This window comes from Lipotes vexillifer, unplaced genomic scaffold, assembly GCF_000442215.2.
Source record: "Lipotes vexillifer unplaced genomic scaffold, Lipotes_vexillifer_v1.1 scaffold301, whole genome shotgun sequence".
Taxonomy (NCBI): Eukaryota; Metazoa; Chordata; class Mammalia; order Artiodactyla; family Lipotidae; genus Lipotes; species Lipotes vexillifer.
Window position 1 is genome coordinate 1,508,208 of NW_006792529.1, and position 17,307 is coordinate 1,525,514.

The following is a 17,307-nucleotide window of genomic DNA, read 5'->3' on the forward strand; positions in this document are numbered from 1 at the left end:
ACATTAGATGTATTAAGTACCTTTCTTTTGATGTGATAAAATGCAAAAACAAACATTTAAATATGCAGTATGTGTTAAGCTCCATGTTTGGTACCAGGGATACAAAGTTATTAAGATACCTACCTGTCTCTGAAGGGCTCAAAACATGTCAAATAAATTTCAATGCAACATAGTAAGATGTGCAAAGCAAGTGTCATTTAAGCAAAAATGACAGAGGATCTAATTCTGCCTAGAGAATCAAAAAGGCCCCCAAAGAAAAGATATTCCAGCAGCCTCTTCAGAGTGTATAGGTCTTGTTACGGCTTTTAAAAAAACTGGCTTATTGGTAAAACTATCTGAAATCATGCACAGTAAGAATTCATATATAACCTTACTTGCCAATTATTACTTTAAGACAATCAGATACTAATCATCTTACAATTAGGTTTCGGCAAACATAACCAACCCTCAAATACAACAAAATTCCTTACAGCAGAGTTGATAAAATGAGTAATTTAATTACCAGCAGTATGTTTCCTTGGGGTAGTCCGAATGGAGTATTCAAAGTCAGGTACTGCTCTGCTACTCAAGTGAAGGTGGTAATTTCTTGCTTCATCCAATAAATCTCTACATTTTAGATTTTGTTTGACAATCTGTTCTTTTGCCACAACACCCATAAGAAAATCAACTGGCAACAGCGGCAAACGAACCTAAGATTGTGAATAGTTGCAGAAATAAAATTTAAGTTGCAATTGGACAGTTCATTCTCTACTTTCACTGCAGCATGTTCTCTTTTTAAAACTCATTTACCTTCTAAAATCTGAATGAAGCTCAATGTGCCAAGTTCTAAAGCAATTTCCAGTACTGGTCTGTACTAATGATATCTCAAAGGGATTTTTAAAATATTCAGGTTAAAATGCAAGTAATGATCTTTCTAATTCAAATAAAACACATTCAGACTTATCCTTAAATGGTTTAGTAAGTAGGAAAGAGTCAAAGCCATTTTCACATCATATTACATCAATGGATAATCTATACTTTTTATGATAAATGGAACATGGTGATTTGCTTCCATATCATTTCATTTCTATACACAATCTTATTCATCCCTACCTGTGCAAGTGTTTCATCCAACCATTTGGAATGATGCTGAGGATTGGCAAGAAGCCACTTGATGGCTGCACTATAGACCTGCTTTTCATTCTCAATATTTAGATCACTGGAGGACAAAAGCTTATGGAGATGCTGGGGTGACACACTTACAAAGTCTTCACACTCCACCACTTCAGGAAAATGCTCACAGGCATACTGATCCGCCATGTCCATTAAGTCTATTCGATTGTGACTTTCTGCAAAGGCTCTTACTGCCAGACAATTGGAGGGATGAAAATGTAACTTCATGTATTCACAACAAGCTCTAGCCACCAGTTCAACCTGTAGAATACAGGCTGCATACAAGAGAGGCTGGACATTGTCAACAGTCAAAGTGAGTCGTGAAGAATAGACAAACTTTACCAGGTCTTCTATTGCATCACCATCAAAATCTCTGATCTCAATCAGTGTTTGCTTGGCTTCAGCCATTTCAGAGAGAAACATAGCTCTGAAGTAGGGAATAACACAAGCCAATACCAGTTTGTGACAAGAGATTAGCTTTGAGCCAACCTGTTCAAAACAAAACAAAGAGAGATTCAGTTTAATATCAAAATTAGCCTGAGATCAGCATTGAGTACATGCTGTATAACAGGGATAAAAACTCCAGACAAGTTTAGTGTATTTGTTTTAACAATGTAATCCTTTGTCACTTACTTTCAATCTAGGCCAATTTCTTAAGGTCAGGCAATTTTCTTCTTCCAAGTTAGAGTCAAATCTTTTATACATGTATCTATAATGCATTATACCATAAACTATGATTTTTCTGTATTATCTCACATTTCAGAAGCATTTTGTGAATTAATGAGGCTAATAGCAAACATCACCTAGCACTTTCTATGTATCAGGCACTATATTTTTTTTTTGGTCTAAGAGTCCCTTCTTTTTTTCCAATTTTATTGACATACAATGTTGTATAAGTTTAAGGTATGCAGCATTATGATTTGATATATGTATATATTGTTAAACGATTAGCACAGTTTTAGTAAGCTATTCATCACCTCATATAATTACAATTTTTTTTTCTTTCTGATGAGAACTTTTAAGATCTACTCTCTTAGCAACTTTCAAATATACAACACAATACTGTTAACTACAGTTATCGTGTCAGGCACTATTCTAAGTGCTTTTCATATATTAGCTCACTCGATTGTCCCAATGCCCCTATGAGTCGATACTATTATTATCCACAATTTACCAGTGAGAAAATTGAAGCAGAGTAAACAAATCAATGTTAGTATTTACTATGAGCTTAACTGAAGTTTTTTCATTTCCTATTTAAATCATTTTGAAATGATATTTTATAGAAATGTAATAACACTGAAATCTCACCACTTTGTTGAAAAATTAGATTGCTTCCAATAGTCTGCCATTACAAACACAGTAGTGAACTTTGTTGTAGGAGAATCTTTGTTTACATTCTCTATTATTTCCTAAAGATAAATTCCTAAAAACAGAAATCCTGCTTCAAAGGATAAGTACAATTTGGATACATACTACTAAATTGTCCATTTGTGATCCGCTTACAATATTTGTGCCATATTCTGAATGTTATCTTAAGAAAAATCTGCCAATTCAATGTATGAAATATCTCATTGTTTTAGTTTACTTGTTACTAATATGATTGAATCATTCATAAATTTTGGACTACGTTTATTTCTCCTAAGAACTCTATGACTTTTTCTCATTTGTAAGAACTCCTCAGACATTTAGAATATTAGTCATTTGTCATATATACATTTCAAAACTTCTCTTTTATAAGTATGCTTCAAAATTTTATTCACTCCCTATGGACTTTTATGTAATCCAATCAATCTTTTTCCTTATGACTTCTGCCTTAGGTGCTATGCTTGAAATGGGAATAATTCTAACAGTCCATAAATATTTACAGGTATTTTTTCTAGTTTTATGTTTTTCACAAATCTATTTCTATCTGGAAGTTTTTGGTACTGAGAAGACAGATATCTTTTTTTATTGATGTATAGTTGCTGTACAATATTATATGTTACAGTTGTACAATATACTGATTCACAATTTTTAAAGGTTATACTCCATTTACAGTTATTATAAAACATTGGCTATATTCCCTGTGTTGTACAATATATCCTTGTACCTTATTTTATACATATAGTTTGTACCTCTTACTCATCTTATTTTTAACACAGTAGTTATCCAGTTTTCCCAGCACTTTATGTTAAATAATCAATGAGTACAAGTAATAGGATAGTAGTGTTTTAGCAATTATCCTGTTTCCATGTAACATTTTGATTATGTAATACACTTATAGTTGTGTTTCATTATTTGGGAACTAATTTTAAAATAAGAACTCCTAAAGTAAAAGGCCTGAGGAATGTTACAATGTATAAAAGGTTTTGCTTATAAATGCCCCTTACCCAGCTTTTTTCACTAATGTAGAGGAAGAATGAATATCACTTATTTCAACAAGTACAAGATGACTGTTTCTGTTGGTTACACTATATTTACTTAGTTAAAATAATTTAGAAGGCAGGATTTAGAGTCTACTGAGATTCAAGTTGTAAACTATACTACAGCAGAAAGCTTGGCATGTTCTCAAATTCACGTTAGCCCTAAAATGGGATCTGAAATCTGATATTAAACATTTAAAAAATAGTCTAAAAATATCTTTTTTTTTTTTGATCATCTGCACTGGCCACCACTGAGATTTAGTTTCTATGTAAATTATTTGTAAATCTCACATGACGTAAACCTGCTCAATTAAACAACTTACAAAGACTCTATTACATAATAGTACTATAAAATAAGGTACTACAGGTGCGGCCAGAAAGGCGGCCGCCCTCTTGCCTGTCAAGCACTGCATGTTCATTGGGAAACTGGTGCTAAACCATTCATAGACGACTGCTTCTGGGTCGGGGTTTTATAGGTAGCAGAGGAGCTCCCTCGCTGCAATCTACTGAAAGTCAGCCCTCGACACAAAGTTGTTGTTTTTTTTTTAGTATTTTTTTTTAAGAAAAGAAAGTACTACAATTTTCAGATAAACATCATTTTTACAATGCCTTCTCATCCAAGCTGTACAAATCAATGGCCCTCAAGCTATTTTCATGTTGTTTATAAGGCTCTGTCCCTCTGTAACTTTAATTTGATTCAAATAAACTAAAACGTGTATATTTAATATACACACATACACACAAAATCATACCCTTATGCACCCTTTTAGAATAAATACCCATCTTCTAAATAAGAAAATTTTAACGTTCAGATATATTCACAAATTTGGGGGAGAAAGTTTATAAACTGGTAATTCCCAGTTAAGGCCCTCATACTGTTTAATGGTAAAATGCAAATTTATTCTTGTATGAGACTAAATTCTCATTGCCTAAAATCCTTCAGCAGGTCATACTGTTTAATGATAAAATGCAGATTTATTCTTGTATGAGGATAAATTCTCGTTGCCTAAAATCCTTCAGCAGGAGTGACAGTGATTTAAAATGCTTCCTTAATCCCCTTGGACAATTTAAAGTTACTGTTATGGACTATGGCTGGTAGCAGCAGTGTTTTCAGTTTTGTGCTGAATTCTGGGAACACTTTTTGATTGGAATAAAGGAATTGATACTTGGATGTTAGAGTTCTACAATGGCTGGACATTTTCTTTTGTTTTCTAAGTTTTGTGAATGTGGGGCTAATGCAAACTAACATTTTTGTAAAAATAAATAAATACCCATCTTAACTTTAAAAAGATCTTTGAGCCTTATATATGAAATAGGAACATCAAAAAATTTGGGCTTGGCCTCTTGCCTTCCAAGATGGCCCACACTCTGTCTATGGAGTGTGTATCTCCCTGAATAAACCTTTCCTTTCACTATGTCTTGCTCTTGAATTCTTGCCTGCACAAAGCCAAGAACCCACACTTGGCGGCCATCCCAGGGACTCAGACATGACTTGGGATGTGACCATCCTCTCGCACCCCACTCTCTTTCCTGCAACATCTTTTCTGGCACCCAATGCGGGGCCTCAAAGGCCATAATCTCGATCCGCCTATTGGGCTGTGGCTCCCCTCTGAAGGGTGGCTGGGACTTATTCTGAGCCATGTAGATTCAAGTAGCCCGTTAAGTGGCAGCTGACGTCGCCTGCAGGAACTGGCAGAGACCAGTTCTCTGGCCGTGAAGAAGCGCACTGAGGCCAAGGCTTTTCCCCCCTCAGTCTTTCTCATTCTCCTATTGCTCTATGTCTTTGGACTTGAAAAGATCCACCCAGACGACCACCAAACATCCAAATTAAGACTGCGCGGCAAGTAACTGACAACTTGGTTGGGTCTAAAGAACTCCTTCCAGGGGGCTTATCTGGTGGCGCAGTGGTTGAGAATCTGCCTGCCAATGCATGGGACACGGGTTCGAGCCCTGGCCTGGGAGGATCCCACATGACGCAGAGCAACTAGGCCCGTGAGCCACAACTACTGAGCCTGCGCATCTGGAGCCTGTGCTCCGAAACGGGAGAGGCCGTGACAGTGAGAGGCCTGTGCACTGCGATGAAGAGTGGCCCTCGCTTGCCGCAACTAGAGAAAGCCCTCGCAGAGAAACGAAGACCCAGCACAACCAAAAATAAAATAAATTAAAAAAAAAATTGGGCTTTTATGCATTTATTAACTTTCCTTTGACACTATGCAGTCTCATGTTCTTAAGAGTTTATTTCTAAATTTTTCTTCTCTGGTACTTAAATATAAATATCAATTACCAAAAATATTTTATCAGAAATTTTAAAATGAAAGAAATCGAAGTCTAAAGACTAGATGTTTAAAACTGGGTGAAAAATACACAAACTACAAAATATTAGACATTATTATACCATTTAAAATCATATAAATACTACAGCATATGTCCTTGATACTAGGGAATTTTCTAATTTACATTTTATTAGATATGTGAACATATGAATAATTCAAGATGCTTGGGGAAAAGAAAACATGTCAAGCTTAAACCCAAGTAGTGAAATACGTTGACTATCAACATTAACATAATGATCCTTTATTTTTTAACAAAAGCTTGAAATACAAACCGCTAATCCAAACCTTGAGTAACTGTCCATGGATTAGGCAATAGGGATCAAAATACAATGAAACAGGGACTTCCCTGGTGGCGCAGTGGTTAAGAATCCACCTGCCAACGCAGGGGACATGGGTTCGAGCCCTGGTCTGGGAAGATTCCACATGCCGCGGAGCAACTAAGCCCGTGCGCCACAACTACTGAGCCTACACTCTAGAGCCCACTAGCCACCACTACTGAATCCTGCGCGCCTAGAGCCTGTGCTCCGCAACAAGAGAAGCCACTGCAATGAGAAGCCCGCACACCAAAACGAAGAGTAGCCCCCGCTCACTGCAACTAGAGAAAGCCTACGCGCAGCAATGAACACCCAACACAGCCATAAATAAATAAATAAATAAATATATATATATATATATATATATATATATATATATATGAAATTCCATTAACTATCAGCCCTGACTTTCAAAAGGAACCTATTATCTTACATTAAAGGTCACTTACTTTTCAAGTTTTTTTTCCCCTCAACTACAATATATATTTAAAGTGTAAAATCAAGAAAGTACAGAAAAATATAAGGGAAAAAATTTACTCACAATTCAACAAATACTGTCAACCTGTTGGCATATTTCCTTTTAACTTTTTCCCATGCATTTTGAAACATAACAGACTGTCCTGAACTTTGTCACCTTTTCCTAAGTTTCTGAAAACTTTCAACTCTTCATGCTTATTCTACACAGTGGATGTAACACAGTTTATTTATTCTGATATCAGCCATTAAGACAACTTTTCCATATTTTAAATATAAACAGTATCTTAGAACAAGAAGTTTTTTCAACATTTCAGAATACTTCCTTGAGATAAAATCTGAAAAGCAGAATTAATGAGTCAATAAATATAAGCTTTTTACAGCTCTTGATACATACGGCCAAACCATCCATGAAAAACAAGGAATGAATTTACATATCCATCAGCAGTGTTTGAGAATAATCCCTTCATCAAAATTTCAAAGCAATAAATAATGTTCAATATGTTGATAACTGAACAATTTTTCAATTGATTTAATTTTTACTTCTTTGACATTTTTAGTACTTTAAAAAATCTGGCTATCCCATGAACTATTCTTTTGCAAACTGCTGTTCTTACATAGATTTACTTCATTTCTAAGTATTAATTGTATAATCCCATTACCATGGATTGTTGAAAACAAACATACTAAAATTTTTTAAATCATTAAAAACTAAAGCATACATCAGGTTGAAATGTTTACAATTATGTCACTTAACAGTAACTCAAGCTAAATGTTTGAGACCGATATTGAAATAAAAGTGTGGAGAACACATAGAACAGAAATGAAGACTGGAGGGAAAAAAGCCTATATACCCAAGTCTCCTTTTATGTACATTTATAAGCTGTATTCTAATTTTTCAGTTTAAGCCCTTGTAATTTTGCCCTTTTATCTCAATTAGCTACTCTTTTTCAATCCACCAATTTTATTCAGTCAGAGTAGCCATAAACATGTTTAATTGCCAGGTCAAGAAGGGGTTAAATGTATAAGACTCAATGTCTTGGCTTGTAGTGAATTACCATATCACAATGTCTAGTCACATTCACTGTTCTACAATCTTATCTCACTACGTTTACTTTAAAAACCTACACAATGAAAACAATAATTTTTAGGTAGCATTTTGGGGGTCAAATAAACAAGGATCTATGGATATAAACACTCGAATATCCCTTCTTCCGAGCAACATTAAAAATAAAATCAAAATACTGACAGTTTGAATGGACAAAAGCAGAAGTGATCATTTTATTAGACTTCTTAACACAGAATGCTTAAGTATTAAATATAAAATCACTTTCTTGGGCTTCCCTGGCAGCGCAGTGGTTAAGAATCTGCCTGCCAATGCAGGGGACATGGGTTCAAGCCCTGGTCCAGGAAGATCCCACATGCCACAGAGCAACTAAGCTCATGCGCCACAACTACTGAGCCTGTGCTCTAGAACCCGCGAGCCACAACTACTGAAGCCTGTGCACCTAGAGCCTGTGCTCCACAACAAGAGAAGCCACCGCCATGAGAAGTCCGCACACCACAACAAAGAGTAGCCCCCGCTCACCGCAGCTAGAGAAAGCTGGCATGCAGCAACGAAGACCTAACACAGCCAAAAATAAATAAAATAAATAAATTTATATTTTTAAAAAACCACTTTCTCCTTTATCATTTCTCTTTTATTAGATTATGCCTGCTCTCCGGTCAGGAGTTAATGCTACATTTATAAGGATAACAATTTTATCATTTCTACCTCTTGGAAGTATACTACTATAATGCAGTTCAAATACTTTGTTTCTCTGCAATCTTTCAGAGCACTTATTCTTACCTGATCAGTTGAAAGTTTTGACAGCCAATAACTATAACACTTAGAGTCTTGAACGTGTTCATTAGAATCCTATAAATACTTGTTTTAATAAAAAAAAATCACAGAAACGTGCACTTTCAAAAAAAAAGCTAAACAACATGACTGAAACATAATCAGTGATGGCATCAAGATGTGATGTAAGGGACTGTCCTCCTCTAATAATCTCTATCAACTTCTTGAGGTAAAATTAACTATGATCTTTAACAAGGATAATGACATTTCCTCAAACTACATAAAGCATAAATAAAAGCATCTTTGTAGATGCTAGTCTTGTTGATCTATGATGTATAATTTAGGCATTATGAGCGCTATGCAATACTCCTTTCAAGACAATTTCCCTCTGCCTTTTCCCCACCAAATTGTTGCCCTTAAGAATCTTCCCTCATACATAACTTTAGAGCTGCCACTAGATATACTGTTCTAAAATATTTTCACTAATAAATACATAATAATATATAAACAAGTTTTACCTTTCCCTGGAATGACCTCAAGATTATATATAATCTCCTATGCGAAGCCTTTCCAATCACCTCTCAGACATAGTTAACAGATCCTCTCCTATGCTTCCATAAAAATATCATAAAATGATAATCACTAAATTGTATTTTAGTTAGCTGTGTATGTGCCTATCTCCAGCTAAATTTCAAACTCCCTCAATGCAAGTATAGCACATTATTCAGATTTATTTATACTCTCCATATACTAGGGTAAGACCTTAGTAAATATCTGTTAAATGAGTTTGTTTTTCCATTATCAGTGCTCACTTTGGAATTTAAAAACACACTAATGGCCTTACATATGAACAATAAAACCAGTTTTGATAACTGTCTTTCTAAGATGCTTGTCCTAAAAGCAATAATCATCTAATGAAGCATACTAATAAAAAAAGGAGATGAATATATCAAAGTAATCCTCAAGGTTAATGAATTATCAAATTCATTAATTCATAATTAATGAATATATCAAAGTAATCCTCAAGGTTAATAATCCTCAAGGTTATATGAATGTAAAAAGTGAAGTTTGTATTGAACAGAGCATTATAAACTACCCATAATCCTACTTGGTTTAGTTGTTCTGTGACAGTTAAATTCTGAAAGTTTAAGAAATGTTGAATTAGAATTAAGAAACAAATCCAATAACAGACCTGCTAAAAGATTAACCTACAATTCTTTCTAATGATAAGAATATACTGTAGCAGCATTATCTAATACTTTTGGAACAACAAGAATAGTACACATAATGATCCTAACAGCTGATTATTTATTATTATGTACTGAGCACTGTTATAAGGACTTCACATGTTATCAATTCACTTATTCCTCACAAAAACCTAATTGTCATAATTTTACAGTTGAAAAAATAAAAATGATAGCTCCTTTAATTTAGTAAAGTTTCTCATTCCTAAATGACTTCTATCACTGCTTCAAACACAGTAATTTTGGGTTTCCACCATATTCTTTTTTTTCCACCATAGATTCTTCTGAGGTTTTCACTTCAACCTATTGCTGAAGTTACCCAATAAACAAAGAAAAGTTATGAGATTAGTTATCACTTGCCCTAAAATGGCTGTATCCTTACTTTTCACTTAAGAAAGTTTACATGCAGTAGCTAGTAAAAATTATTCTAAGATCTAATTATAAAATGTATACAATCAATAATATTCTATTTAATTATTTTCCAACATATACTGATATGATGAACTGATAATTTATTAAATTCAAATAATCTATTTTACATTTTTATTTTTGTCAAATCCAGTGTGGGTCACTGAATTTCACACTTGCGCTGAAAATTAGAACAATGGCATTAGGTTAAACATAATATACTATATATAGATCAGGTGTTCTACACCTACAGTTTAGGTCTTCCTTCATTAAAATTTATACATGGCTAAATTTCACATAAAGCTAGTAAAATTATTTAATAGTTTTCTTCTCAATATCTTAGTGTCCTTACATATTTGTAGGTCCTAATTAAAAGTTTAAGTAAAGAGAATGTAGGTCATTTATTTACAGTATAACACTATACTCCTGGACATTCTGGGCCTAAAACACAGAATTTATGCATTCAGTTTACAGACTTTTGCTGAGTGTCCTTGATCTGATTCTCTAAGGGTGTCCTCAATCCCCACAACTCTGAGCTCTAAGAACCTGGCTGATCAGGAGCAGAAAGCAAAATCTAAAAGATCCCAAAGAGGCAAATCTCATGTGGAAAATGCTGCATATATACACATAAATCCTCCAAAGAATTTAATATTACACTGAGAGATAAGAATAGTAAGAAGTACCTTAAATGAGCTATGAGAAACAATTAGAACACAGGCTCTTCAACATTGCTTTATCAATTTTCCAACTTTACTAAAACTGTCCTTTGTAGCAGAGCAACATGATCATATAGGCCTTAGACAAAGTTTACTAAAGACTTTTTCATCCAAGTCTAAAAAACACTCTACTTCACTATCAGGTAAAGAATCTCACTTAAAGACAGTAATATTGAAATAGAGATTAAATTACAGGCATATCTTGGAGATACTGCAGGTTCAGTTCCAGACCACTGCAATAAAACAAATATCTCAATAAAGCAAGTCACATGAATTTTTTGGTTTCCCGGTACATATAAAAGTTATGTTTAGACTAAAAAACACTAACCATCACCTGACAACTCAGGGCTGCCACAAACCTTCAATTTGTTTAAAACAAACAAAAAACACATTATCTGAGAAACACAATAAAGCAAAAAAGTGCAGAAAAACAAGATATGCTTACACCAGAATAGGAACACATAGTTAAACACTAGTGCAGCTACATATACAATCAAGAATTCTGACTTCTAACCAACATCAAGAGTAAGTGAATACATCGTTGGTTTTTTTTTCTTTATTTTTTTTGGCTGCGCCAGGCAGCATGCAGGATCTTAGTTTCCTGACGAGGGATCAAATCCATGTCCCCTGCAATGGAAGCATGGAGTCCTAACCACCAGACCACTAGGGAATTCCCAACATCAAGATTTTTTAATTCACAAGTTAAAAGCTAATTCCCTGGCGGTCCAGTGGTTAGGACTCCATGCTTTCACTGAGGAGGGCGCAGGTTCGATCCCTGGTCAGGGAACTTAGATCCCACAAGCTGTACAGTGCAGCCAAAAAAAAAAAAGCTTATCTGGTCAACAGCAATTTACCCATTTCACAAATAATAACTATTTGTTGTTTTAGGGCTCCAGAACTTTCAGAAGTGAAACTAAGAAATAGTGAATATCAACATTTAATTAGTATAATAATTTTATCTTATGCTAGGTTTCCTTTATTTACCCTCCCTTATGTCCCTTCCCCTTCAATGTAATAAAGGGTTGAAACTAAAACCGTTCTGACTATAATAAGTAAAGCACCAAAAATTTGCCTCGCGTGGTTATAGAAACCTTTATTTTATATAATACACTGAAGAGGTTGAGGAAAGAAAAAAAGACTGTCTCACCTTCAATGTGATATCACAGAGTTCTCCATTTTCATAAAACTGAAGAAGAGAACCATGAAAATCTTTCCAAGCTTCATTTGCTTCAAAGATAAAGGAGTCTTCTCCATCACTATCACCAAGTGAAGATCTGTTCTTTATTTGCTGGTGCTGTTGCCTTTTCCCCTTTGTGAAGCGATTCCTAGCTTGTTTTGCATTCATAGATTCTGAAGCCATTTGTAACACTTTTCTTTTAATACAGCTCTCTTCTCAAACATCCCATTTATTCTTTTGTAAAGGATGGGGAAAAGGTAGATAGGGAGAAGGTAGATGCAGTCCACTAAACTTCAGACATTTTTCAAAACCTACTCAACTGCCATTGTCCAGTTAGCTGAGACTGAAAAAAAATAACAAACACACATAAAACAACCACTCGAAAAATGATTACTAGAAATTATAGTTTACCAATACCATATATGTAAAATGACCATATAAATCACTGTTGAAAGAAGAACAGGTGACTTTGTATTTTTACACTAAATGTCACATAAGCCACCTCAGCTAATTGTATCAGTGAAGGGACTCCTTTAAAATCAAATTGGAAAATTGTGGGAAGATGGTGGAGTAGAAGCACAAGGAATCTGTCTCCCCACATAGACAACAACTGCACTGACAGAATCTGTCTGATGTAACTGTTTTGAAACTCTGGAGTCTGCTGAAGGATTACAACTTCCAGAAGACTTAGTCAGTAAATTACAGTTGACTTTGGTCAATTTCAGTTCTGTGTACAGTAGCAGCTGCCCACCCTCAGCCATGTGGCAAGCAGCTGTGCATGTGTTTCTGGAGCAGCTTGCACAGAGTTTGCAGAAGCCACAGTGGGCAAGAAGGACTCTATCTTCTGAATATCAGGGATCTCTCCTCTGATTGCTCACTACTGTTTCTGACCACAGAGGTGCAGACAAAGAGGTGGCCAGCCACTGTTATTGCACCTCCTCCCACTGTTGCAGGCCCCTCCCTCTCATCTGAAATGACTTCCAGGATATTTTAAAGGCTGGTGCCCTTTACCGCTGCATTTTTCACTATTTCCCCTTTTGGAAGTAAGGCACTAAAGACTAAGACATTAAAAAACAACTGCATATACAAGGAAAATCAGAAAGTGACCATGCATGCCCAGGAAAAAGCTCAGAAAAGACCTGAGAAGACTTTAAGTTTAAACCTCAAGCTGATCTTCATCATAAAGACAGCCCACAACAATTAAAAAAAAAAAAAAAAAAACCAAAAAAAACAACAACAACAAAAACAAGCCTTAAGGAATAGGGAAAAATCTGATTTTCAGAGTTACCACATTATTAGACTCAAACATCTAGTATTTAACAACCAAAAAAATCACAAGGCATACAAAGAAACAGAAAAGTATGGCCTATTCAAGGGGAAAAATAAATCAACAGAAACTGTCTCTGTCTAGTAAAAATGCCATTAGTTCTTTTTCAAAGACTTTAAAAAGACTGTCTTGAAGATGCTCAAAGAACTAAAGGAAGATGTGAACAAAGTCATTTGTGTTAACAAAATGGAACTATCAATAGAGAAACAGAAAACCTAAAAAGGAACCACAGAGAGACTCTGGAACTGGAATATTAATAACTGAAATTAAAAATTCATTAGAGGGGGGATTCCCTGGTGGCACAGTGGTTAAGAATCCGCCTGCCAATGCAGGGGACACAGGTTCAAGCCCTGGTCCGGGAAGATCTCACACGTCATGGAGCAACTAAGCCTGTGCACCACAACTACTGAGCCTACACGCTAGAGCCCACTAGTGACAATTACTGAAGCCCACACGCCTAGAGCCTGTGCTCCACAACAAGAGAAGCCACCGCAATGAGATGCCCGCGCACCACAACAAAGAGTAGACCCTACTTGCCACAACTAGAGAAAGCCCACGTGCAGCAGTGACGACCCAATGCAGCCAAAAATAAATAAATAAATGTAAAAAAATTCATTAGAAGGATTTGAAGGCAGATCTGGGCAGGTAGAAAAAAGATTTAGCAAAGTTGAAGCTAAGACAATGAAAATTATCAAGTTTGACAAACAAAGATTGAAGGAACATAAACAGTACCTAAGGGACCTGTGGGATACCATCAAACAGATCAACATACATGAGAGTCCTAGAAGGATAAAAGACAGAAGGGGGCAGAGAGAATATCTGAAGAAATACTGGCTGAAAACTTCCCAAATTTAATGAAATACATGAACATAAACATCCAAGAGACTCCAAAAATATGACCTCAAAGAGACCCACACCAAGACATATTATAATCAAACTTCCAAAAAGCTAAAGAGAGAATCTTGAAAACAAGAAGAGAAGTGAATCATCATATACCAGTGATCTCAATAAGATTATCAGCAGATTTCTCATCAGAAACTTTGGAGGCCAAAAGACAATGGGCGGATATGTTAAAAGTACTAAAGACAAAATGTGTCAACGAAGGATCTATATCCAGAAAAACTGTCCTTCAAAAGTGAGGGAGAAAGTAAGACACACCCAGATAAACAAAAGCTGAGGGAGTTCATGATCACTAGACGTGGTCTGCAACTCAAGGGAGACCTACAAGATGAAAGAACAGTAGACAGTAACTCAAAGCTATATGAATATAAAAGTAAATACATGGGTAATTAGAAAAGCTAGTATTATTGTAGCAGTGGTTTGTAACTGTACTTTTTATATTTGAGAGACAAATACATTTTTAAAGAATTATTAATGTATAAAGCTAGTTTTACTGTAATTTTGCTTTGTTACAACAAATCATATTTCCTACATAATTTAGAAGAATACTTAAAAAATAAGTAAAAAATAGAACTTAAATAAAATTTAAATTAAACAATTTTAATAGTTTGAATTTTTAGTTCATGTTTTTAGGCACAGAACGTATAAAGATGCAATTTTGTGACATCAACAACTGAAAGGGTAGAGATGAAACTGTAAAGAAGCAGAGTTTTTGTCTGTTACTGAAGCTAAGCTAGTATAAATTCAAATTAGAGTATTATAATTTTAGGATGTTAAATGTAATCCTCATGATAACCACAAAGAAAATGCCTATAGAGTATACACATAAGAAAATAAGAAAGGAACTTAAACATTTCACTACAAAAAAAGATCAACTAAACACAAAAGAAGACAGTAATACAGGAAATGAGGCTCAAAAAGCTCTAAGGCACATAGGAAACAAATAGCACAATACCAGAAATAAGTCCTTCCTAATCAGTAATTACTACAAACATCAATGAATTAAACACTCCAATCAAAAGACAGAGATTGGCAGAATGAATAAAAACACGTGATCCAATTATATGCTGTCTACACAAGACTCATTTGAGATCCAAAAACACAAACAGGTTGAAATGAAAAGGATTGAAAAAAATATTCCATGCAAACAGTAACCAAAAAAGAGCCAAAGTGGCTACACTAGTATCAGACAAAAATAAGATTTTAAATAAAAAATGTTACAAGAAACAAAAAAGGACAGTATATATTAATAAAAGGTTCAATACAGCAAGAATATACAATTATAAACATTTACATATATAATGACAAGTCATGAAAACGTATGGAGCAAAAACTAAGAAATGAAGGGAGAAACAGACAGTTCTACAATAATAGTTGGAGACTTCAATAGCCTACTCACAATAATGAACAAAACAACCAGACATAAGTATGGAAACAGAGGACTTAACACAATAAACCAACTAGATCTAACAGACATATACAGAACACTACTCAACAACAGCAGAATACACATTCTTCTCAAGTGCATGCACATGGGACGTTTTCCAGGAGAGATGACATATTAGGCCGCAAATTAAGACTCAATAGATTTTAAAAGACAGATACACCAAGTATCTTCTCTAACCACAACACAATGAAGTTAGAAATCAATAACAAAAAAGAAAAACGAAAAATTTACAAAATTGTGGAAATTAACACAATTTTAGACAACTGATGGATCAAAGAAATCACAGAGAAATTAGAAAATACTTAGAGACAAATGAAAACAAAAACCCAACATACTAAAACATGAGATGCAGTGAAAGCTAAGCTAATTTCCCACTAAGGGGGAGATTTACAGTTTTAAACACATCAAAAAAAAAATCAAATCAACAACCTAACTTTAAAACCTCAGGAACTAGAAAAAAGACAAACTAAACCCAAACCTAGCAGAAGGAAGTAAATAATAAAGGTTTGAGCAAAGAGAAATTAAAGAGAACAGAAAAACAACAGAGGAAAGTCAATCAAGCCAAAAGTTGGTTCTCCGAAAAGACCAACAAAATTGACAAAACTTCAGCTAGACAGACTATGAAAAAAAGAGAGGGACTTCCCTGGTGGTGCAGTGGCTAAGAATACACCTGCCAAAGAAGGGGACATGAGTTCAATCCCTGGTCCGGAAGATCCCACATGCCATGGAGCAACTAAGCCCATGTGCCACAACTACTGAGCCTGCGTTCTAGAGCCCGCGGGACACAGCTACTGAGCCCTTGTGCCGCAACTACTGAAGCCTGTGTGTCTAGAGCCCATGCTCCACAAAAAGAGAAGCCACCGTAATGAGAAGCCCACGCACTGCAATGAAGAGTAGCCCCTGCTCGCCACAACTAGAGAAAGCCCCATGCAGCAACGAAGACCCAACACCACCAAAGATAAATAAAATTGAAAAAAAAAGAAGGGCTTCCCTGGTGGTGCAGCGGTTGAGAGTCTGCCTGCTGATGCACGGGACACAGGTTCGTGCCCTGGTGCGGGAGGATCCCACATGCCACGGAGCGGCTAGGCCCGTGAGCCATGGCTGCTGAGCCTGAGCATCCGTAGCCTGTGCTCCCCAACAGGAGAGGCCACAACAGTGAGAGGCCCACGTACCGCAAAAAAAATAATAATAATTAAGATGGTAAATTTTATGCTATGTGTATTTTATCACATTAAACAAAAATCTAATTTGAGAATAATTCAATAGCACATGACTTTCAGGATGTGGAATGCACTATCTCCAAAAAGAGAGGCTATGAGCTAAAAATTTTAAGTTTAAAGACTAACCGATGATGCAAAGCAAAAATAGAGGGTAGGGCTTCCCTGGTGGTGCAGTGGTTGAGAGTCTGCTTGCCGATGCAGGGGACACAGGTTCGTGCCCCGGTCCAGGAAGATCCCACATGCCGCGGAGCGGCTAGGCCCGTGAGCCACGGCCGCTGAGCCTGCACATCCGGAGCCTGTGCTCCGCAACGGGAGAGGCCACAGCAGTGAGAGGCCCGCGTACCGCACAAAAA

The 17,307-nt window shown here is 35.7% G+C and overlaps 1 protein-coding gene across 1 annotated transcript in view; it reads right to left on the minus strand.

Annotated features, from left to right (window-relative positions):
* Nucleotides 1-12,403, minus strand: part of KLHL8 (kelch like family member 8) — a 28,330-nt gene extending 15,927 nt beyond the window's left edge. The window contains exons 1-3 of the mRNA XM_007465724.1: nt 12,031-12,403; nt 1,093-1,641; nt 503-689 (exon numbers count right to left, since the gene is read on the minus strand). Of these exons, the coding sequence (XP_007465786.1) occupies nt 503-689; nt 1,093-1,641; nt 12,031-12,243 (949 nt within the window). The 5' untranslated portion in view covers nt 12,244-12,403. The remainder of the gene's footprint in view (nt 1-502; nt 690-1,092; nt 1,642-12,030) is intronic.
* Between the last annotated feature and the right edge of the window lie 4,904 nt (nt 12,404-17,307).